This window comes from Pholcus phalangioides, unplaced genomic scaffold (assembly GCF_987345545.1).
Source record: "Pholcus phalangioides strain wild (caught in Gottingen) unplaced genomic scaffold, Ppha-v1.0 ptg000010l_1, whole genome shotgun sequence".
In the NCBI taxonomy this organism is placed as follows: Eukaryota; Metazoa; Arthropoda; class Arachnida; order Araneae; family Pholcidae; genus Pholcus; species Pholcus phalangioides.
In genome coordinates this window covers 6,593,106-6,616,438 of record NW_028301603.1, presented here as the reverse complement: position 1 = coordinate 6,616,438, position 23,333 = coordinate 6,593,106, and the positions used below count along the sequence as shown (strand labels likewise).

Genomic DNA, 23,333 nt, shown 5'->3' with positions numbered 1-23,333 from the left:
AATCACGCTTGCTGTTTCAGCCGTCTTGATCTAGGAATATAAACAAAGCAGCTATCCGGTTACTGAAATAACAAAGGTAGTAGGTTTTTAATATTTTGACTCTATGTAGTTAACGTAAATTTTATTGAAACCCCCAAATATTGTGCTTAAATGAGAAAATTAATTGTTAAATTATATTCTTTGATAATAATTATTTCATCAACCTCCCCCTCTATGGCTTCCCCGCTTATGTGGGACTGTGGCAGCACTTCGGTTCGAGCCCCAAAGATGAGTTTTATTCATTGTTTTACACTATCAATTGATTTTGTGAGGACCTGTGGAAAGGTTTGGCGTGGGTCCGCCAAATAACCATATTTCAAGATAGAGCAGAACCGAATATTATCATGGACTGTAGGACCTCATCCAGTGAATTCAAAGTATGAAAAACAACAACATAGAATTGCCGTGGGCTGGAGTCCCACCCAGGAAGAGTGATGCTTTGCCCCTTCCCCTTGGCTGGAGGCTCCAGCGTTATCTACATTTACATATTCAGAGTCTACATTTATTTGTTATGCTCCTTTCTCTATGTGTTCTTTTAAGGCTCAAAATTAATCTACAGCTGTAAAAAATGTCCTTATTCTTTTTGATGGGTCTGAAATCAAGTATCTTCTATATATGATTGTGAAAATGCTCGTCAAATTTGTAGCCACTTGGGCAATATTGAACAGCAATGAGGCCAAACTATTGTGATTGGTATAAGCATAGGCGGAGATAGACTTGAAAGTCTCGGGGGGGGGGGGGGGGTGGCAAGATGATGATGATTCATATATACACATATACATTAGATCAGTCAATTCCGTCTTTGACGGTGGGGGGCAGCATATCTCCGCCCTTAGTATAAGAGGGGGTAATTCTTAATTGTTGGGTCTATTCTCTGTGGTCACTAACACTCCATAGCAGTGCTCTTCGAGTACCGCTATGGTGGTCAAGGTGTCATAGCAATGGATTCACATTGCAAGGACTCGCGTTCGAACCCCACAATGGTGGTGGGCTAAAGTTTGTTTTCTGTGGTTTCCAACTTCGAGGGGCAAATGCGAGCCTATCTCCCCCCCCCCCCCTAAAAAGTCTCGTCACAGAGAGCAACAGGCTTTCAACAGTACAAATCTTCAATTATTACACTACACACAGTCTCCTTTCCTTTCAAATCAAACATTGTTTTCAAATCAAACATTGTCCATGCTCTATTGCCATCTGGCAATTTTAGCATATCTCCCCCAATGGGGCTGGACCATGGCTGACTTCATTATACAGTAATAATATACATAAAATAGAAAATAAAATAAAGCAACGAATAAAATAAAACTTCATGCATAGTTCTGGAAAATTTGATGGCAGATGCAGCATTACACAGTAACAACTTCACATTAGGTTCACAACACTCGCACTCCAGCATGCACCAATTCATTAGAAATGACACAAAGAAATGTGGATGAGCTGCATATATGCATGGGCGGAGATATGGGGGGGGCGCGTGGGGGGCATTGCCCCCCCCCCCAGAGTCAAAGGTGGAGTCGACTGATCTAATGTATATATGAATTGACATCATCATCATCTTGCCCCCTCAGACTTCCAAGTCTATCTCCGCCTATGCATATATGGTTTAGTAGTAGGGCTCTTCAAGTGCTGTTTCATGGTATTTACTGCCAGCCTGTAAAACATTTTGCTCAATTCATGATGTTCAACTTAACACAATACTGGGTCTATATGTTTTTATTTACATTAGCTATCAACAGGTATGTGTAATTGTTCAATTATTTTCACTAGTTTGCAAAAACGTTAAAGAATGCTGCTCTATTGCATGTCAAATACAGTGAAACCTCCCAATAAAGGCCCCTGAGAAAATGTAGTCGTTTTTTGAGAGGGCACCATTGTAAGAGGTTGGGTATGTCTGAGGAAAAATATAAAAAAAATTTATTTCATGTATAATTATAACTATACTATAACTTATGAAAAGTTTGCAGCCATTCATTTATTATGCATTGAATTTAGCATGAAAGATTCCTCGCACCCGTTTTCAACCAGGGTAGTAGGCCCATATTTTGGAAACTATTGTGGGAGCAGGGGTATCTCAAGCCTATCTAGATCTAGGGGTTGTTTAACCTGTGTGACCACACAGGACACAGTTATATGAGGGACGTTGTAAATCGGTGGTAAACAGGAAAAATAATTGCAAGAAAAAATGTTTTGTTTAGGAAATTCACATTATGAATATGCTGGATAGAATGATTACAAGAGAAAAAACTAATTTAATATGCATTTCGTCTAGATGGGATTTTTTGTGATCACTTTTACTGATGTAACTTATACACCAGGGAGAGCCGATACGATATTTTCAAACAAATGGAACTTCTTCTCGAGCTGCCCTTATGATCTAAGGAAGAACCCATATTTATCTTCAGGTTCGTAGGGGTTTGAGGAAGAAAAATTTAAGAGAAAAAGAAAATGAATAAGTTTTTCATATAGTATGCATCATTTACTTTTTATTTTAATGGTCAAAAGTGGCTGTTGTTCGGAAATTAACTTTAATGTTAATCCAATGGGATGCATTCTGTTCCAAGGAATGCAGCAGTTGTTTGGAGGTGACCGTTATGGGAGGTTTTACTGTGCCTAAAATTGTTGAGAGAGAGCTGAAGCACCACCTTTATAGTCCTTTTCGCAAGTCTCCCATCAAGAGCACAGGTTTTTTAACATTCCAGGGACCAGGAAAAAGTTGATGACACTCTATTCTTTGTGACATTACCGTTTATATCATTGGTCATCATTCTTAGGTATTGATCTAAGCATTATTTTCAAAGTATGAGATGAGATGTATGTGAATAAAATCTTTCCTGATATAGAAAACAAGGTTAATTTTCCATAAGCATGGTCACCGCTAACGTGGCAATTTTTTTTTTTGCACCAAGCAATCACAAGGCTAATTCAAGATGGCAGACAAAGAACACATACAATGGCACAAAAAATTCAATTTATTACATGAAATCAATCTAAGATGTGGTAATGTGCGTAATCAATTGAAATATGTGGGATGTATGGAAAACTACAAAGAAATTATGCAGAAAAAATTGATGTAAGGAAATGCATGGTTAATTAATGTGGTTTGATAAAGGGTTGGCAAAACTAGCAAATAATATTGCAGGGTTCCCAGCAAAATCTGCTTGATCATTTCCCTGACCAAAAACGCGTACACTGTCACACGCATATATAATTCTAAACCATCCCCACACACACACGCACTATCACTCTAAATTATCGTCAACCCCCCCCCCCCATATTCGTGGGGGTGGGGAAAATACGGGAAATCTGTGAATAACCGAAACCATAGTTTTTTTTTGTTTATCTCATTTATTGAACATCATGAGAAGAGCAGGGTGATGCAAAAGTATAAGGGAATGTAAAAGAGGGTGCAGGAATTGATTGTTGGTGATGTTTTCTGAAAGAACATTGTGATTTCTGTTTGCCGTTTCTTCTTCATATCATCAAGTATGTTGGAGTATGTTGACAAACTTCTTCTACTAATTTTTCTACATGTGAAGAACATACCACAGAGGTATTTCAGCGCCTCACGACACAGTGCGTGAAATTAGGAAGGCAGATTCATGTGTCTCCAGTGGTGTAGATGGTAGCATGCTTGCCCGGTATGCAAGAGGGCCTGGGTTCGAGTCCCGGCGGAGACGTGATGACTTTTCTTTCCGAGCTCACCTCAGCATAATATCCGGAAAATAACTGTTTCCTTGATACCACAGAGGGTTAAAAATAATCTATTGCTGATTTGAACTTGTGAAGCTCTCCTGCTATGTTACTCATGGTGAACTTGTCTTCTACTTCTTTATTTTGATCTTCCTCTGGTACCACTTGTTTCATGAGCAATCAGCTGCATTAATTCCTCCTCTGTCAATGCCTCTGAATTGCTATTAATTAGCTGTTTGACTTCTCTTTTATATCCACATCATTGAACCCTTCTCTACCCACCTGTTTCACTAATGTGACCTGCTGAGGTAAATATCCCTTCTCTTTAATAATTTTCAGCAGTAACTGGAAATTTTCTAGCTACCTCCCGGTCGGCAGCGGCTTGATGGCCAGTGATTTTTGCATTGTGTAATCCAAATCGTTTCTTAAATCTATGAAATCAACTTTTACTTGTATAAAATTCTGATGAAATAGATGTTTCACTAGCTCTTCCCTTTATAGAAGAGTAAATTAATCTTTTTGCTTTTTCCCATTATAATATTACAATCAATTGGACTACTTTCTTTGTAGCAGTCTTGTATCCACAAAAAACCTGAATTTTCAGTATGAGAAACACATGGATTCTGTAGGCAATGCAAAGTTTTTACTGCCACGGGTGCAGCTACAGCCACGGCTGATCAAATTTCACATTCTTTTTTCTTGATATATCTCACCATAGATTCGTTGATTCCATAATGGCGAGTCACAGCAGCAATTGACTTACTTTCGTAGGCGATCCAAAGTTTTTGCTGCTACAGCCACGGCTAATCAAATTTCATATTCTTTTTTCTTGATATAGGCCTATCTCACCATAGATTCGTTGATTCCGTAATGATGAGTCACAGCAGCAATTGACTTACTTTTGCCAATATATCCAATTTTTCTTGTACAGTTTTCACTTTGTTTGTCTTTTTAGAGAATTATCAGTAGTACTAGACAAATGAGCCATCCTAAACACGCACAACTCAAATTTTGTAAACAAAACATGAATGACGATTGCTGAGCGTTGCTGAAAAAAATTCCAATGAAGGGAAAAACCACAAATACGGGAGGGGGGGGGGTGGTGGCGACTGTGTACATAATTTTGCAGTAATATACCATTGAAAAGCACATTACAGACAGAACGTAACTATTTTGCCACCACCCCACCCCTTACAAAATCAAATTATGTATATGATATTGCACACAATACTAGTTTTCTTGGAAATTTCATATAGAGATAATTGAATTCAAATCATTCTTCAACATATAAAGGTTAATGATTCTCTACCCACAGGCAGGAAAAAAAAGCAAGATAAAATGTTTTTTCAGAAGAGACAGAAAAGAAGTTAAAAGCTGGTATTGGCTTTGACAATGGAAAAAAAGGAGGGTCTCTCCACTTTAGATCCCTTCATCTATTTACTCAGAGGGCAGATTGTTCCCTGGCCAACATTGTTTTCCAGTATATATATATGTAAACTCCCACCCTTTCAACTTATAAGGCATATCTCTCAGTAGGGGGATCTGGAGGAAAATGCTGATAAGGATTTTTTCCCTCGCTCTGGGGATCTGAAAAATAATCTTCCATGGAAAAAAGTGAAGGTACCACTTGAATGTAGATTTATCCTCTTTGATTTTTTTTCTTTTTCCCCTTCAGATTTTCCCTGACTTTTCCCAAGTATTTAGAATTTTCCCTGACTGTTTTCCAATTCCCTGACTTTCCAAGTCGCTGGGAACCCTATATTGGCTATCAAGTCTGCCACTTTTTGTGTAAAAAAAGTTGGCACTGTCCACTCTTATGGAAAATTAACCGAAAGCACACATATCAGAATATTCACTAGTACTAGTCTGTTATCAGGATGATCATTGGCATACTTTTCCATGCTTTTGATGGTAGTTTTTTTCAGGGCCGCAACTGGGGGGGGGGGAGCAGATAGGTCTAGTGCCCGGGAACTGTGGACTAGATGGGGTACCAAAATGTATGCTTGTCCGGCCTGCTAGTCACTGTGTTATGTCTTTCTTTCATATTCATGCTTGTGATTTGAGCAGCAACCTTTTTTCCAACCATCAAAACTTATGGTTTGGTTACATTGCGGTTTTTCTTCATCTCCAATCGGTAATTTTCCAAAATAACCAACCAGCACTCAATCAGTTTTGACAATTAATTATTTTTAACTTTTCTTTTTTGTGATTAGTGTCTAATTTTTTTCTCTCTCGCCAGGATATAAAACTATATATAGATGTCTTTCCCAGACAAACAAAATAGAGAGCGATGTTGGCAGGCACGTGACCGGTTCTGGGCATGTCTTGATAAAAATGGTAATGACCAAACAAAGTGCGATAATGAAATGAAAGAATTCCACAAGGAATGCCCTAATTTATGGGTATGTTACCTTCGTAAACTGATCATTTTTTTCCTCTCATGTTCAGAGGCAATGACATGAAAAAAAAATTGCAAGGCTGAAAATCGCCAATTGTCCTGTATATACAGAACTCAAGCCCGAACGTAGGAGACAGGATGGTGTATTACAATGTATATTTGTGAATTATTGGGTGGCTGAGTCCCCTTCACAAAATTTACTGGAGGGGCTCAAATAGCCTCAGCCCCCAGATTCCGGTGCCTATGCTCATGTTTATTAACATTAATATCAGTATAAATTTGAATGGAAGGAATGAGTTTAGGGTGATATACAATAAAACCTTGCTACAATGATATATCAAATTTATATTATAATAAACCCTCTACAGTGATATTTTTTCAAATCTTGTTCGGAAATATCTATACTCGAAAGAAACTACTGCCTCTCAATACAACAATAATGGCTCTACAACATTTTTTCTTTGTCTGCAGAGTATCATTATGTTTAGGTTTCGCTGAAATCACTCATCAAGAAATTGAAAATACAATATATAGACATTATGAATGATTCTATGTAATTTTCAGGCCCAGCCTGACCCAACTGTATGGGCATTTATGGCTTATAAGAATATTTCTTGTATAAAGAAAGTATATGATACGACACCTTCCCCACCCCTACTATAGGGTTTAAGTTTTCCGATAAGTCACCCTTGAATAATTACGCTGTTTAAATTTGGAAGTCACCAAATTATATGGGGGTCCTGCACCTATTTTTTCTCTCACAGTTCTTGATTTTCTCTCTTTCTGTCAGTCAAGTAAAAACATTGATAGCATAATACCATCTATCCGCAGGCTGAAAAAACATCTTCAGAAAATGAACCCCTTTAATAGAAAATGTGCTGCCATCTAATGTTTCGAAAGAGAAAACAATACTCTTGTATAGTGTCTTCATTAAAAACTAGATGGCAGTAATCTCCATCAAGGTAATATAAAAATTATACAGATTAGAGCTGTACAGCTGTTTGTGAAAATTGCAGTAAGTCAAGACTGACTGACATAATTGGTTGTTTTGTAGATTAATTTGTACTTGGCGCTGAAATGGACTAGCTGTAAGCAGAATTTTCTCCGGAAGGGGTGCCGGAAAAAAGTCGATAAACATTGCCAATATCTGGGTTATACTAAAGCTGTTCCACAGTGGCATCCCTGATTGCACATTAATGGGGGACAATGAGTTAACTTGGGATTTCAAGGCCTTGAAACACCCTAACGCAGGGGTTCTCAAACTGTGTGCCATGGATCACCAGCCGATAAAGGTTTTTCAAAGAGATTCTTTGTTAACTGCTCTGGGTAGCTGCGGGGATTAAGAAAAGGGGCGCCGCAGGTGGAAAAAGTTTTAGAACAATTGCTCTAACAGACTCATCATCCAGTTTTGTGTGGAAAAACCATTTTTCTATTCAAAGTGACAATCATGAAAAAACAAATGGAATAGAAAATGTCATTTGCTGTAGTGATAATATTGCCATTACACTTTGCACAAAAACGGTGGATAAGTGGGCCTGGGGTGCAGTAGTCATACATAGGAGCCTTGTTGCATATTCAACGTGTGAGTCGTCACATTTGTTGACATGTAAAAAATTTTGACAGCTCTGATGAGCAATTGAGAAAATATCAGGTATCATGAATTAGCCGCCATCTATGGCGATAGACCTGAGTTGTGCTCGGTTTAAAAGAAAAACATTTGGTGTGGGCTTCAAAATGCCATTACTTTTTTACTGCATGTATAGGTTTTACCAAGTCAAGTTGGTAAAAGCCTGAAAAATGCCTGTAAACGTATATATGTTATGGTAAAAGTTAGGTTTTACCACTCTTCTGGCTTTTACCATAACATATATATCATATTATAGAAATACAGTAAAACCTGTCTTCAATGGAATTTTTTCAGTTGAACACAGATTTCTGTTTAATAGAGGTTCAATTGACGTAATGTGTGAAATTATGTAACGATCTATGTAATTGAAGTACAGTATAACAAAAATAAATTAATTGAAATGTTCACTATTTACGCTACAATTACTAAATATTTAGGTTTCCATAGCATCTGTATGAAACTTCACCCCACATTGTTCATCTGAAATGACTACATTTATGTTCTTTTTGACTATCTCTGAAATTTTCAATAAGGGTGTCAATATCTGTCGTGCCACGTTCAGTTTGTATATTAACGTCTATATTTATGCAATCCTCAGCACCAGGGCTGTAACTAGACAAAATTTTTGCGAAAGTGGAGGGAGGGAGCAACATGATTTTGCTGCCCCAAAAAACTGTAAAATCTGACAAAAATCCCTCGTAAAATTCGCCACTCCTAAATTTTGCGACCTAAGCAATTGCCCCCGATCGCCTCCCTCTAATTCCGGCCCTGCTCAGCACTTGTGCTCACGGAAAACAGCTTGCGTACAATTTTGTAAGTGATTGTATACCATTTAGAAATCTATCAATTACACTGAGAGAGAGATTTCTCTTAGAAGAGCTTGCTTTACCGAGAAATTTTGTTACAATTTCAGAAAGCAACTGTTTCACTAAATGTGGCTTTTCAAAAACCATAGCATCACGTACGGTAACGGCTTTTACAGATCTAATGGAGGGTGAAGTAAAACTCGCATTAGCAGGTAGTCATTGCATAAAAAACTTTGATAGAACTACTAATACTTTGTATGATCTATGATCTTTTGGTCGCGAAACAGTCAATTTGTGTGCAATTTTTCGTTAAAAGGTAAAATTTTCCTTTTCGTTTCCGCGTTAGACAGGTTCAGTTTAATCCAGGTTTTTTAATGTGTATTTTGGCATTGAAATCAAGTGTCCACGATTTTTTTCCGTCAAAGACAAGTTTTACTGTATAAAGGAATTTGGGATCTCAAGCATAGGCGATTGCAATCGTTGCTGAAAATTGTGATAGGAACCTCTGAAATATATCCAAATGGCAGGAAATGACACACTCATAATTAAAAATGAATTTGATGGTCTTGGGGGGGGGGCATGATAATGTCAATACATATGTTTCTATTAAAGTTCAGTTATTTCATGAAACAACTCATTAGTTAATCCCTTCATATAAAAGCATTTGGCAACAAATTTGGATGATCTATATTTGATGAATCATCAATAAATCTGGTAACTTTGTCCTAACCTAACCGCACACACTAGAAAAAGGGAAAGATGAAAAAGTCCACAATAGATTTCTCTTTTCATTCTCACCCTACGTGTTTCCTTTTGCTCTTACATGTATGTAGTGGAAACACACATTATATGTGGGTGGAATCATTAACAGGTTTATAGAAAAAAACGGAGGAAGGAAACTTCGGCTGATAGGACTACAGTAAAGCTTCAAGTTGGTGAGGAAACAGTAAAGAGAATGCAGAGAAAACTGCATAGAATTTATGGCATATGGGCAAAATATTTCACCCGTGATCATAAAGATGTTAAAGTGTGTAAAAAAAACTAATAACTCCACACTTCAATTAGTTATTCTATGAAATAACTGAATCGTACACTTTAATGGTAACATATATGCACACAAAAATTTAAAAGTCAATGGTACATATCTTTAACGTCGAGGGCATTAGAATTGACACATTCAAAATTTGAATTTATTTTAAGTTTTTTTTTTGTATTTCAGATACAGCATTTCAACCGAAAAAGGGAATACATCAAGTACAAAGAAAAACTTTTACAAAGTGATGAACCAATTGATAAATTGTAGCGATATATTTTGTATAGGTGATAGTTTGAAACAATGCGCTTTTTGTAAAATGGATTATTTATAGAATAAGAAAGCTTTTTTTTCCGATGAGTGCATTTTAATTTCATTATGGTTCAAGTGTTATTTATAAGTGATATTATACAAGTACATGGTAATTGAATTGCGGAATTAAATCATCACCAGTTTGAAGGAAAAAAATTAATCCAATCCAAATAATAAATCAATCCCTACAGCAGGATATCATTACCATTGATATGACCGATTTTAGACGTAATTCAATCCTCATTAAAAAAAATTAAATGTAAGAATTCATTTCCTCATTCAAATAGCATCCTTCAGTTTTTATGGGAAACATTCCATTATCTGGGTGAATGCCAACCGTCTACTTCTCTAAAATCACTGATGCAAAGTCTTACATTTCTAAGATTTGGTAAGAACTGAATTTCTGACTAAATGCATTTGGTTGCGGGACACATTCCAGCTGAGAACGAACTTCGGGAAATATATTTATATCCATAGAAAATATATTCTTTTGGTCGAATGGATGAAATCATGCAGGAGAGTCAGCAGTGTTTCTAACCTGTGGGTGGTCTTGAGTTTCAGGTAGGAAATTTCAATTTCTGGATCAATTCTGTGTGTGCTCTCGGACTTGTTCTATGAACTTTCACAGGTGCTTGAGCACCCCTGGCTCCGACGCCACTGAAGTCACATGATCTTTAGATTTAAAAGCCTTGTGTAGTCTGCTGTGGTACAATGGTCATCGGCTGAAATTGATCTTGCACAGTTTCTGACTCTGAACTGCAAATCAGAGTTGTTGATTTTTTTTTTTTTTAAATCACGATTTTTTTTTATTTAAAAAAAATATATATATATATGAAGTATAAAAAATTACTAACACACTAGTCATTAATCTATGTTTCTTTAAAGAATATAAAATTAAAGAAATTTAAACTTACAAAAATGACTATTTAAAAATATTTGCAAACAAAAGATAAAGAATCATATACTTGTGAAATATTTCAGATCATTTTATTAAGAAAGGGGGAAAAACACTTCTTGAATAAATATCTTGCATCAAGTATTAAATAATTTAACCCTGTGTGAATAAATAATTGTTCATTTGTTTCATTAGAAACACTAGTTTGAATGCTTTGTCTACTCTTAATCTGTTTCGTTATTTGGAATGAACTTCACCTTGAAAAAATCCTTTCACCACAGGCATCAATGATTTGGCTGTAGTTAGCATGTTCACATATCGCCAGGGCCGAAACTAGATGCTTGGTCACCCAGGGCAAATGCGCATTTTGATGCCCCCTTGTAATGTTGAAGGAGAGGTTTCAGAATGAAATTTACGCCCCCCTCGTGTCCAGCGCCCGAGACCCGCCTGCTCCCTACTAGTTGCGGCCCTGCATATCACTCTCTGTAATTGTATCTTTACCAAAAACATTATAAAAACTATTCCATCCCTCAAAATCAGACATTGTATCAACAACCTTAGGGTGAAAAATTTTTTTTAGCATGAAAATGGTTCTAACTTTCCCAAAAACTTTAATGTAATTGCCAAGAAACCGGAGCCACATTTTTGGTTGATAGATTCAAGACCCTTATTCTCTCTTCTTTTATGACATTAATACCCTATTAGAGGTGAACACTGATGAGCTTAGAATAAATGCAGCAAAATGTGCATCTGTTAATGATTGTTCATATATATTTTTATACTCTGATGACAAAACCTTTTTATTGTTTGATGTTTCTTTTATCTTCAATTGCAGCTTTTTCCATGCCAATACACATTCAGCTATGGAGCAGTAGTGCAGTTCCTTTGTACAAAATCGTTAATTAATTGGCTATTGGTTTCAGAATTGCAATTATGTCCTTGACATTTCTTTTTGAATTAATATTTAAGATTTCACTAGAGATGTTACTATCTGTGGTCTTCACAAACTTTGGTAACAACTGATGAATTTTTAACATAAGTGTAAGTCCAGAAAAATCAAGCTGAAATACAGAGTCTTTCTGGAATAAACCATATTTGCAGTAACACACAAAACTTGATGCTACATTAGTGAAGTTAACAGAAGAAAACTTCAAAACTAAAAACCACATTTGCTAAATAATTTCCAGCATGTGATAAGCCAGATGTGTCAATAGTATCAACATGGATAGCTTTACCACACCATTTGATAACACACAGAATTTATTCATTATGTATATCCATCCATCGCTACGCAATTTTTGATTTTATAAGTCAACTTTACATCCTCTAACTTCATTGTAAATCTTGGGTAACCATACCATTAATCAGCTAAATTGGTACGACTATGGTATCTCTGATATTTGATATACATATTAATATATATATTATAATATAAAAATATAATATTTAAATTAATTTATATTTAAAACTTTAAAAATCAGTTGATTTAAATCACTACAACCCTGCTGCAAATATGAGCTGTTCTCTGATTCAAAAAAGTCTCTCCACAAAGAGACCAATTTGATACAAAAACAAACGCGAAAATTCACATATCTTGCTCTATTTCTAATATTAAGACAGATGATGGCATTTCTCGAAACAAGCATAACCCGGACATCATAAAAAGTGTTAGAGAAACTCTTACACACACTCTTCCATTTACAACCAGTCTGTTGAAATTTCCTAGAAATATTTATGAGATGTGTTATGGTTGTAGCAGTATTAACCTGTTGTTATACCATGTGTTTCGTGAAGAAAAGGGAAATTAATCGTATATTTAAAGACTCAATCTAGTTTTTTTTTTTATTATTGAATTCTTTTAAAACGCTTCAGATGAAGGAAATCAAAAGATCAGTAATTTGTCATCGGTTGATTGATTTTATCAGAAGTGAATTATAAAGAGGGGGGGGGGAAAGTATCATCATTGCTACCATCAAATTTCAGTAAAAGTGCTTGGTTTCTTTTTTCGCTTTTGAAAAATATTGGATCCTGCAAAAACAAATAATCAAAGGTGGACACCAGAGGATCCCCCTTGTTAAAAAAAAAAAAAAAAACATTATTGGTGATGTGTCTGTCGATACGCCCCAATTCACTATACCAAGTCACTATGGTGACTAGAAAATCAGTATTAGTGCATAAAATTTTCTATATGTGATATCAGAAAATTTTGTAAAATCCTTACTGTAATTTAGCTATCATATGACGTCTACTGTAGTGGGAAAACCTTGATTTATAAGTAATTCTGCCTATGAACACTTTTTGACTGTTTTTCAGCCTCAGCTAATGGATATAGATTTGGCTAATGAATGTTTCAGTGGATGTTGAACCCCCCCCCCCCTAAAATAAACTCATGTTGTGAGCTTAAATTTTATGCCTACCATCTTAATTACTATCCACTGAGCCTGATGAATTTATGTCTCTCAAAATCACTTCTCTTTCCAGACTTTCTCTTTCTGAAAGCTTTTAAGACTATTTTTTCAAAAGCCTTCATTGTGTTCAGTGCAATTGAAAAGACTCAAAACTTTTTTTTTCCTGCAGGAGCTTAAAATTGAATGTCCAAACAAAAATTAAAACAATGATAGTGATATTATGCATGTATGATGATGAAAACGAATTTGAAGAATGTTTCTACAAAAAGAAGTGCCTAAACTGCCCAAATTAAAAAACAAGTCTTAGACAAGACTATTAAAATTGAAGAGAAAGTGCTAAAATAGAAGATGTAGTAGAAACTTTTCACGTGCACAATTACAGAGGTTTAAAGTCAATGAGGTCCTTCTTGAACACATCTTTGGAAGTTTGATTTATTACGTAAAATTTTAGGAAAAAGTACTTTTATGTACCTACAGCTGACATATGAGTATTTTCTCCAGATTGGGCGAGAAATTCCATTGACTGAAAAAGGCAGTGGTTGTTCACCAACTTTGTTTCGATGAGCTCATGGGCCTTTGTGGCCACTCCAATAAAATTAGTCAATTTAGGGGCTAAATAAAAAAAGATGCCCCAGAAGCTCCGACAAAGCATTTAAAAAAAAAAGGGGGGTCTTCAAATTAGAAATGTTAGGAACCACTGGTTTGACTTGAGCAAACGTCAATGAATCAAAATACAACAAAAAAGAAGAGGTCCAGTAAAAATGAATCGTAAGGGAAATTGACAGGATCACAATTAAACCAAAACAGTATATATTAAACTTTGATTTAATTTGGTAAGTAATCCATTTAAATTTGGAAATTGGTTAACGACACATTTTGAAATGTTAAAAGAAGCAATAATTCTATTCTTAACTCGTCATATTTCCATATACTTGACATTACAAGTAACCTCCAAATAATGACCACTTTGAACATGGAGTCATGAAGAAAAATGCGCATATCGTGACAAGAAAAAATAATTTTCAAACAGATTTTTAATAAAGTTTTTCCCACTCCCCGAACTTCATGGGAGAAGAAAAAATTATGTATGCTTTCCTCTCCTGTACACAAATGCTAGATGGGTATATTGAAGGCAGTGCAAAGGGGAAAAAACTTCATAGGGGACAACAGAAGACCTGCTGAAGAACTCTAATCACCAGAGGAATATGCAAGTTCTCCAATTACTAGAAACCCTTTGTTTATTCTGCACTCCCTACTCCAAGGGATTGTTACGTCCAAGAAAAATGGTGCAGCTAGGAATAGAAATGCCCAGGATATTAAATTTTTATTGGCAATAATGTGCCAATCCTTTTTTTTAAAACAAGAATGTGTGTCAGCGCCTACATCTTGAACTATCAAATTGGACTTAGGAATGCCCTGGAAAGGAACCAAAAAAGACACTGCCTTGGTCCATATCAGTTTTTCCCACCAAGTTGTTGCCGCTGTGGTGGTCGAGTGGTTATAGTGACGGACTCGCGATGCGAGGATCCGGGCTCAAACCCCAGTGGTGGTCAGCTGAAGTTGGTTTTTTGTGGTTCCCAACTTCAAGGCGCAAATGCGAGCCGGGGGGTGCATGTGTGGTGTAGCAGTAGTAGGTAGGCTACCAAAAAATGGCTCGGGGATCCATGATGTTCTTAAGTCAGCCACCTCGTTGGGCAATTTTCCTGTTGTGGCGTTGTATTTGTATTTGCTGTGTTAACCTCAGCACTGCAAACCTGAATTTTTGGATGTCATAATCGTGCTGCAGATCGAGATTAACCAATTATTATATTTATCATCAAAATATAATCAATTATATAACTATTATAATCAGTTACGAAATGGATTGTCATTTTACATGTTATATGCGTAGATCTTAAATTTTGAGTTATTTTTCGAAATAAAATCACCATTCCCAATAATGGTCACATTTCACAGTCCCATTAGTGACTGTTGTTGGAAGGTTTTACTGTAAACGATTTTATTTATAGGAACCTATGGGAAATCACACTTTGGCTAATGAATATGATTCCAGGATAAATTATCGTTGTTAGTAGAGGTATCACTATTTGAAATTCTAAAAATAATCTGTTCCCTCCCTCTTTTTAAGCTGATAATAAAAAATCGTTAATGATATCTGTTGGCAAGCACTACCATAATTTTTTTTAGAATGTCATTTTTTTTAATTTGGATAATTGTCACTACTCACAAGTATTTGCAACATACAAACAGTATTTATGGGCCTCTAATACATAAATCAGGTTTCAGTGTAAAAATATGTGAATTCATTTCTTCTTCCTTTTTTCATATTCGTTTATGCAGATGCGAAATTCTTTCACTTGGTTTTGACACTTTCTCCAGTCCTTGTACTCGGCAATGCATTCCTGAAAGGACAAAATTTTATGTTGCAATGTCGCAAATTGTATAATATATTTCTGGTTATTTGAATAGAAATTTTATTTTTCTGCAAGAAATCAACACACTGTTTCTCCTACAGAGGAAAAAAATTGGGGCTGAATTTTTTTTCAATGGGGGGTGGGGGACATTAAAATTTAATTTCTCTTCTTTTCCCAACCATTACCTCAGCTTGCAAACAATACTATAGCAGCTGATTCAGTTTTTACAATATCATTGTGACTCATTATTACTGTATTCCCCAAACTAACCAGTATGCCAGGAAACAGCAAGGAAGACTAGTATGCAGGGAAATTTGAATCAGATTTTGGAAAATTATCTAATATAGGCCTATCTTCCTCCTAACAATCCATTGAATTAGCTGAATGCATACTATGATACTTATTAATTATCAAGTCTTGCTTTTTCTGGCATGTCAGAAATGGCGTAGAACCCCCGTAATGGAAAAAACGGGTGTCCCCTCCCATTTTCAGACATGCCGGCTATATATAATGCGGGGAAATACAGAAATTAACATTTTAACCGGTTTTTAAAATTTTCCTGATCCGCATTACAACTGAAAAATTGGAAATTGTGAAACCCTCCACAAATTGTCACCTATTTTCAAGATTTTTGTCCCCCTGATTTGAGCTAACTGCTTTTCTCCCCAAAAAAACAAGAAAAGTGACTTTACCCATCGCTTTCATTTCCTGCACTATACCTAGAAAGTTGGACGTTTTACCAAAAAGTGAAAGCCATGGAGCTGTCCGAAACATTTTTTTGTTCATAACAGTTTCAATGAAATATTTCAGTCATTCAAAAAATATGTACAAAGGTAAAAGTAAGCATTCAACAATAATTGAACATATGCAATAACCAGACCAACAAAAGAAAAAAAAACTTGATAAGACAATGAAACTGCATTTTTTTTGAACCAACATCCTTTATTAAAACCGACATGAGAAAAGAATAATCAACACACAATATTTTTTTAAAACAAATGTCTATTGTCAGGCCTATTACATCATTACCATTAATCGTCGTTCTAACGTAAAAATCTAGTCTCAAAAAGTACAAATTTCATACCTCAAAATAAGCAACAGGTAAGAACAGAACTAACATCGAGTTCAACATATAAATTTCTTTTGCTGTTTTTATAAACATTTCCAAACATTGGCATCACCTGTAGCTACGGTTATAAAATATTGACTTGTAGTAATCAACAGGAGCCAGAAAATCCTGATGCTTAGACTTGGTTTAAAAAGGAAAAAATGGGGGAATTTTTAGCCCCCTTGGTCAAAAAAATAGTATCAAATTCGATCATTTTGGCTTGAAATATTATCAAACATAGAACTTTCTGAAATACTTATACTCTTACAGCGTGTCTTTGAGCTCATGGACCAAACTTTCAAGGGAAGGTAAAATACAAATGAAGGAGCATTTTTTGTATGCCAATGTGGGTTCGGAAATGAAAATTGTTGGCAGGAAAACTCTGATGAGGACCTCATAGTAAAACTTTCAGTTACTGCTGCAACTGTTCGTGAAACACCTCCCATCTTCGAAAAGGTATGCCAACCACTTGCTAGATGCTGCCAGGCCTCTATCGAAGTTTGTAGCGATACATTTGAGCACTTACTGTAATTAATGTAAATAAAAAGCTTTTTTAATTTCCTCAGCATTTTATGTTTTTCCGCCAACACTTTTCATTTCCGACCCCACATTGCTATACAAAAAATGCTTCTTTACGTGTATTTTACCTTCCCTTAAAGTTTGGCCCATGAGTTCAGGGACACCCTGTGTATTCACGACTATTAGCGCTGAATAATAAGTAAGGAAACATGACATTCTTTTTAATCATTTTAAAATTATGATGCCAGAATACAGTAAATTATGGCGAAATAGGGAAAAAATACAACTAGTCTAGAAGTGACACATATATAAGCTTTCAATTATATGATTCCAGAATTTCGGCAGATGAATTTTCAGCCTCTGGGGCTGCAGACATCTTCAACTCACTCTCTAGCATCATCCACTCTGTTCGCCTCAATGATCAAATATCAAGAAAATTTTTGCAGCAGTAACAGTTGTGCAAATAGCTCTGATTCCTGCTAATCACTATGTTGTAAACGAGGGCTTAACTGACAAATCCCAGGTCACCATGGTGACTAGAAGAAAATTGACAAGGATTAAAAAGAAAAAGCCAGCCAAATTTTTTAGGAGCCAACCATTTTTTGTTTTATGTTTATGGGACTTGGTGGTTCTTTTTATGGTGGTATTCATGCTCACAAAAGATTTCATGTCCTCTGACTTGAACGCTTAGAAAATTTTACGCATCAATGCAGATTTTTTAGTCACCATGGCGACCTAGGATTTGTCTAAACCTGAAGATCGGTATTGGTGCATAAAATTTTCTATATGTAATTGCAAGTACAGTACGTCTTTCAACATGGGTAGAAGAGTTATGTTCCAAGAAAAGCATAAAAAAACCTTATCATGGACCATTCTTCAGCAAAAACCCATGCTTGGCTCCTAAGGAATGTGGCAGGAGTCCAACAATTTTTGGATTTGTCGAGTCCTGTTGTAAACACATATGAATTTGCTTTGTCCAAGGTCCTTCTGCATCGAAGCACATGCTGAGAACCTCTGCATCATGGAATGTATTTTCCTTTGATATTTCATTAGTACAGCAGAACCTCGCGATAATGGATACCCTTAGGACACACAATTTTATTCTTTTACAGGAGAGTCTGTTAATAGATGGTAAAATATGTTAATGCCTGCTGACATTATTCAAAAAGTGTCCGTCATGGGAGGTTCTACTGCACAACCACCCCATATAATAGCCTACTGCCCTTGACATACCATAAAACGACTTAACAAATCCTAGATTGCCATGGCGGCTAAAAAAATTGCACTGGCATTTTCCAGTTATTACTGCATTTAAGTCAGAGGACAGCACAAAATCTTCAGAATCTTTGTAAGCATGTGGCTGGCAGTTCCTTCAAAGAAATGTGAATGCCGTCTAATGTTTTATTCATTTTTTCAAGCCCTGCCATAAAATTATATATATCCCTGGCACCATCATATCTCCAGATGCCTATAATTTTACCTTCAACTTCCCGATTATTAATTCAGCCAAGACTTGGCAAATCATAAAAAAATCCAGGCACCAGAACAATTTTATTAAGCCCTAATATTTTTTCCTCCCACAGAAAAACAGGTCAAAAATATTTATTTCGGCTTTTCCAGGACATAGTGACCGCCTTCAGTATTGATAGATGCGCTGATATACAGGGTTAGCAAGAAATATGTGTTGCGAGTGTGTTCTACTGTTCCAAATGAGATAAAATTTGTACATCAGATTGTTAAAATGACGTGCTTGTGATTTATCAAATTTAAAAAAGTACAAAAATCTGGCGCAGTAACACAAGTGGTATTTATTTGCATACATTGAACAAGTGAAATGCCATTAGCATTGCATCTTCTTATTCGCTGGATAATAAGGTGGTGTATTGTGCAAAAGTGTTAGTTACTTATCTACACATCATGCCAACATTGCAAGGACAACGCTTCTTCTGTAAAATTGTTCCATCCATTGTTGCAGCTGTAAAATAATTCCACCGCATCAAGCAGATACAAAGAGGCCCAATGCCACCGTGTGCCCTACACAAGATGATTGAAAAATTTGTTAAGAACCGGACAACTTGGCATTCTTCGGATAGAGGATGAAATTAGATCCTGTCTGCTCACATCAAAGATGTGGCTGCGTAGTAAGCCAGCAGTCAATCCCATCATGGTGGTGTGAGTGTATCCACCGCTGTTTGCTGTGCTGTGGATATATGCTGTATTCCACGGTATAAACCCATCATGCGCTTCAGTTCCTTGCCCGAATGGTAGTTGACATGACTTAGCCATGGAATATTCTATGGACCGATGAAGCCCACCTTTGTATCAGTGGCCAAGTTAACATCCAGAATTGTCTAATTTGGGCAGCGGAAAACCCTCACGCTATCCAGGAACAATCCTTGCATCCTTAAAAAGTGACAGCATGGTGTGATTTTATTGCCACTTTTATCATTTGGCCATATATTTTTTAAAGAAATAACTATTAATGGAATCAAAACCTATTCTCGCCACAACACAATCATACCATGATTATGCTGAACGATTTCATAATCCCACAACTTCAACAACACAGTTACACAAATTTTGTTGACAGGATTTGGTAAAAAAAAAAAAAAAAAAGGACGACGAAACCTAGATAGGGGCGCACCTCCCCACATTTCTGGGCCTGTAAAGCAATAGCCCAAAAAAGCATTCCACAGATGCAAGTGTGATCAGATGGTATTTTACTGCTGCATGGCCTCCTCACTCACTGGATATTGTTCCGTGCAACTTCTAGTTATGGGGTTTCCTGAATTACACCGTCTACCGTAGAAGACCCGGATCTGTGTCAGATCTCAAGGACAGCATTTGGCCATGTTCACATCGTTCAAAATGAAGGGAGGCATATTGAGCAGTTTAGTGCTCTATATTAACCATTTATGTGTATAAGCATATCCAATATTTATATATACGTGCTCCAGCGGCACCTATCAATGGTTTTTGTGCTAATTTTTTAATTTTTTGATAAATCACAAGTGCATCATTTGAAGTTTGGAGCAGTAGAAGTAGGCACAGATCCAGGACGATGTGGTGGAAGGGGCGAATTGTTTTAGTTTTGGCCGTTCTGTATTTTACAAGACAGAAAATTTTCTCCATATTATTCGGAGAAAGGACTGTCGTTTTAATCCCCCCCCCCCCCCCCCCCGTATTCACACCTGAGCGAAGGCAGACATTTTCAGCTCTGAATGGAGCAGAGGCATGCATCTTTAGCTGTGACTGGAGTGGAGACAAGCATTATCAGCTGCGAATTAAGTGAAGGCAGGCATCTTTAGCTGCAAACAGGGCGGGACCTTGAATGCTGCAAACTATGCAGCTGCAGAAGGCTTCAACTGAAGGGGTCCACTTTTAGGGTGATTTTTTTATAGGGCTAACATGGGGAGGGGAACGAAAGCTTATCCCCAAAATATTATTCGCTTACACTTGAAAATGCTCAGAACCAGAGCTGTGGATGAAGTGGAGGCAATCGGATCCAGGGCGATGTGTAGCAAAGTGACTTAATGTACAGGGTCATTGGATCATCGATTTTACAGGACAGAAAAATTTCTCCATATTATTCATCTCGAGAAAGGTGATCGTCCCTATCGCCCCCCCCTCTGGATCCACTCTTCAGTATAACAAACCCCAGACCTCTCTAAGACTGTGCACATCCGACCACAAGGTACAAGAGTGCATAATAGAGACAAGCGAATAAAATAATTGTATTGTTTTGTTCTGTCCCCACACATACCCAAGAAACGAGACAAAGGAGAGAAAAAAGCCAATCAACAGGGTTGCATGAGCTGAACAAACATGTTTGTTTGCACCTCGATCTGCTGATTTGCCTGTTTTTCCCTTTCCCTCTTCGGCGAAGGCATTATCATCCTTACATTTCAGAACCCTTTTACGCCATTTCCTCTATCCTCCTCTTTTGCTATGGGAGGGGATATCTCTTCCTCCACCCTATGCATTTTTCCCCCTTCCTAGTCAAAATTCTTGGAACTCTTTGCTCTGCTATGTATGCATTATTACTTGCTGACCCTGTATTGCTTTCAAAAATTTAACATTGTTCTCAGATTCCAATTTAGTAACCACACATAAAAAAACTCAGGTACCAATACTACAAATAATTTCTTCTTTGTTCATGGTGACCTAGCAACTGGGATTTGTCAAGTCCTGAATTCAGGTTTCGTCGAGAATTCTTTGCAAAAGTAGTTGGTGGGATTAGTAAGAATGGTGGTGCTACCACTATTCTGTGAACGTTCATGTGCATGTAAAAACTGAAAAAACCACAGTAGTGTTCAATGTGAACCCACACAGCTTCAATATCTCAGATCGTCATTGTTACATATGATTTTACGATCACAAAAAAAAATGAAATATATATACTTATATTGTTATCAAATCCAAAATCAATCAGGAACCAGATAGACTTCACTTCTGAACATGCAATTCAACTAATATTAATACAGCAAGCAACTCCTCCCAAAGAAATTGATTTGAAAATGACCTTATCACGATAAAAAAACATTGGCATGTTCTTCATATATACACACACACACACACAAGCTATCACTAAATATGCATAAAAAAACAGGAGAAAAAAAATTGCCAATTCGAAATGTCCTGTTGAGAACTGCAGTAACTTAGGATGAATATGAGCGACACAGAAAAGAAATTTCACAAGCAAAAGCACTAACATAGTCTCTTTCACACTCTTTCCAATATTATCACTAAAATATTTCCAGTTTTTCCCCCCACAATCGCACAAAACACATGAAGGTTCATCTGTTTTTGTTTTTTTTAAACCTAAATCGCTAGTTCAAGGTAAAAACTCTTCCAAAAAAAAAAAGAAAAATAACACTCATCTCGTTTCAGCTTTGTGCTTAGGCGGTCTAAACTCTTTAACCTTCTTTGTCTTTGATCCCGCTTTAAATGCTTTCCAGCTGTTGATGCGGTTCTCGCGACTGTCCTCATAGTTCTTCTGCCACTCCTGCTCGACTTTCTTCTTCTCCTCCTCCGCAATCTCTTCCTCCCGCTTCCTTTTCCTGTCCTCCATGTTGCGCTCTTCTTGCTGCCTCCGCTTCCTCTCCAGGTCAGCGAAAAGCTTCATGGTCATTACGTAGATGGCGTGCTTGTACTTCCCGGGATCGTCCTCGTCTACCTCTGTGCTCTTCCCGGCTTTCTTCAGCTTCTTGCGCTTCTCCTCGATCATCTGGTCGGTCCTTCCTTTGGCTTCCTCGACTATCTCCATGGCCTTTGCCCGCTGGCCCTCATCCTCCAGACACTTATAAGCCTTGTTCACGATGTCAAAAGCCTGCTGAGCGCGCTCACGGTTGTCCGGGTTCTTGTCAGGGTGGACGAGGATAGACAACTTACGATACTGCTTCTTGACTTCATCTAGGGTCGTTTCAGGGTCCACTTGGAGCACTTCGAATGGGTTGAGATTGAAGTACGTACTACCCGGTCTCAAGAGCCGGTCTATTTGCTGTTTAGGGGTGAGGACAGAGTCTCTTTTCTCTATCTCTTTCACCTCGGCGATGAAACTGTTCAATAGGTTCTCGGATGGCTCGACGGGAAGAGGTATATTCATAGCCATACTTATTACTGTAACGTGGAAAAGATAAAATATGTATTTTCACTATAACAAATAACGAAGAAGCGGTTTTTTTTTTTTTGATGAGTCAGCTCTTCGGAGTTTTTTGGTTCAAATTGATATCATACCTGAACTCGGTAATGAAGATCAGCGCAACCCGCTTCATTCAACAGTTCGTCCACATCTACACCGACTACCGTCCGCACGACGCCGTGTGGATGGCTGACGCCAGTCCTTACAGATGCATCATCGCCCATCTAACTCCGCGTGTTTTACCCGCTAACAAATACACAAGTATCTTAACTATTTTCAATTACAACACAACGGCCGTCCGTACAAGAAATACACGATATGTGTGTTTTGGCGACCTGATCCGAGGACATCGTAAGTTTTCAGCCTTTGAAAAGGATGAACCTGATCCTTCTCTGCTCAGGGTAGAGCTCGTAGATCCAGAAGACCAGGACTATTCATTTCGATTC

General features: G+C 37.0%; 3 protein-coding genes across 4 annotated transcripts; 1 reads left to right on the top strand and 2 right to left on the bottom strand.

Moving 5' to 3' along the window:
• The first annotated feature begins 34 nt into the window (after window positions 1-34).
• LOC149080812 (uncharacterized) lies at window positions 35-9,947 on the top strand. The gene is made up of 4 exons (XM_089237488.1): window positions 35-76; window positions 2,306-2,438; window positions 5,966-6,063; window positions 9,777-9,947. Exons 2-4 carry the CDS (start codon window positions 2,306-2,308, stop codon window positions 9,858-9,860), a joined length of 315 nt encoding a protein of 104 aa, XP_089093614.1. The 5' UTR covers window positions 35-76; the 3' UTR covers window positions 9,861-9,947.
• LOC149080810 (uncharacterized) lies at window positions 9,939-23,242 on the bottom strand. 2 transcript variants are annotated; one of them, XR_016193391.1, is made up of 3 exons: window positions 22,983-23,242; window positions 15,433-15,607; window positions 9,939-10,658 (listed from the first exon to the last, which is right to left on the bottom strand). XR_016193391.1 is itself a non-coding variant. In XM_089237489.1 (2 exons), the coding sequence occupies exons 1-2, from the start codon at window positions 23,109-23,111 to the stop codon at window positions 15,509-15,511; spliced, it is 228 nt and encodes a 75-aa protein (XP_089093615.1). In that variant the 5' UTR covers window positions 23,112-23,242; the 3' UTR covers window positions 14,052-15,508. The 2 variants fall into 2 exon arrangements, 1 of the variants encoding a protein (XP_089093615.1); XM_089237489.1 differs by lacking the exon at window positions 9,939-10,658 and having other exon boundaries at window positions 14,052-15,607.
• On the bottom strand, window positions 19,846-22,984 carry LOC149080811 (dnaJ homolog subfamily C member 8). The gene has a single exon (XM_089237486.1). It carries the CDS (start codon window positions 22,855-22,857, stop codon window positions 22,123-22,125), a length of 735 nt encoding a protein of 244 aa, XP_089093612.1. The 5' UTR covers window positions 22,858-22,984; the 3' UTR covers window positions 19,846-22,122.
• Window positions 23,243-23,333: the final 91 nt, after the last annotated feature.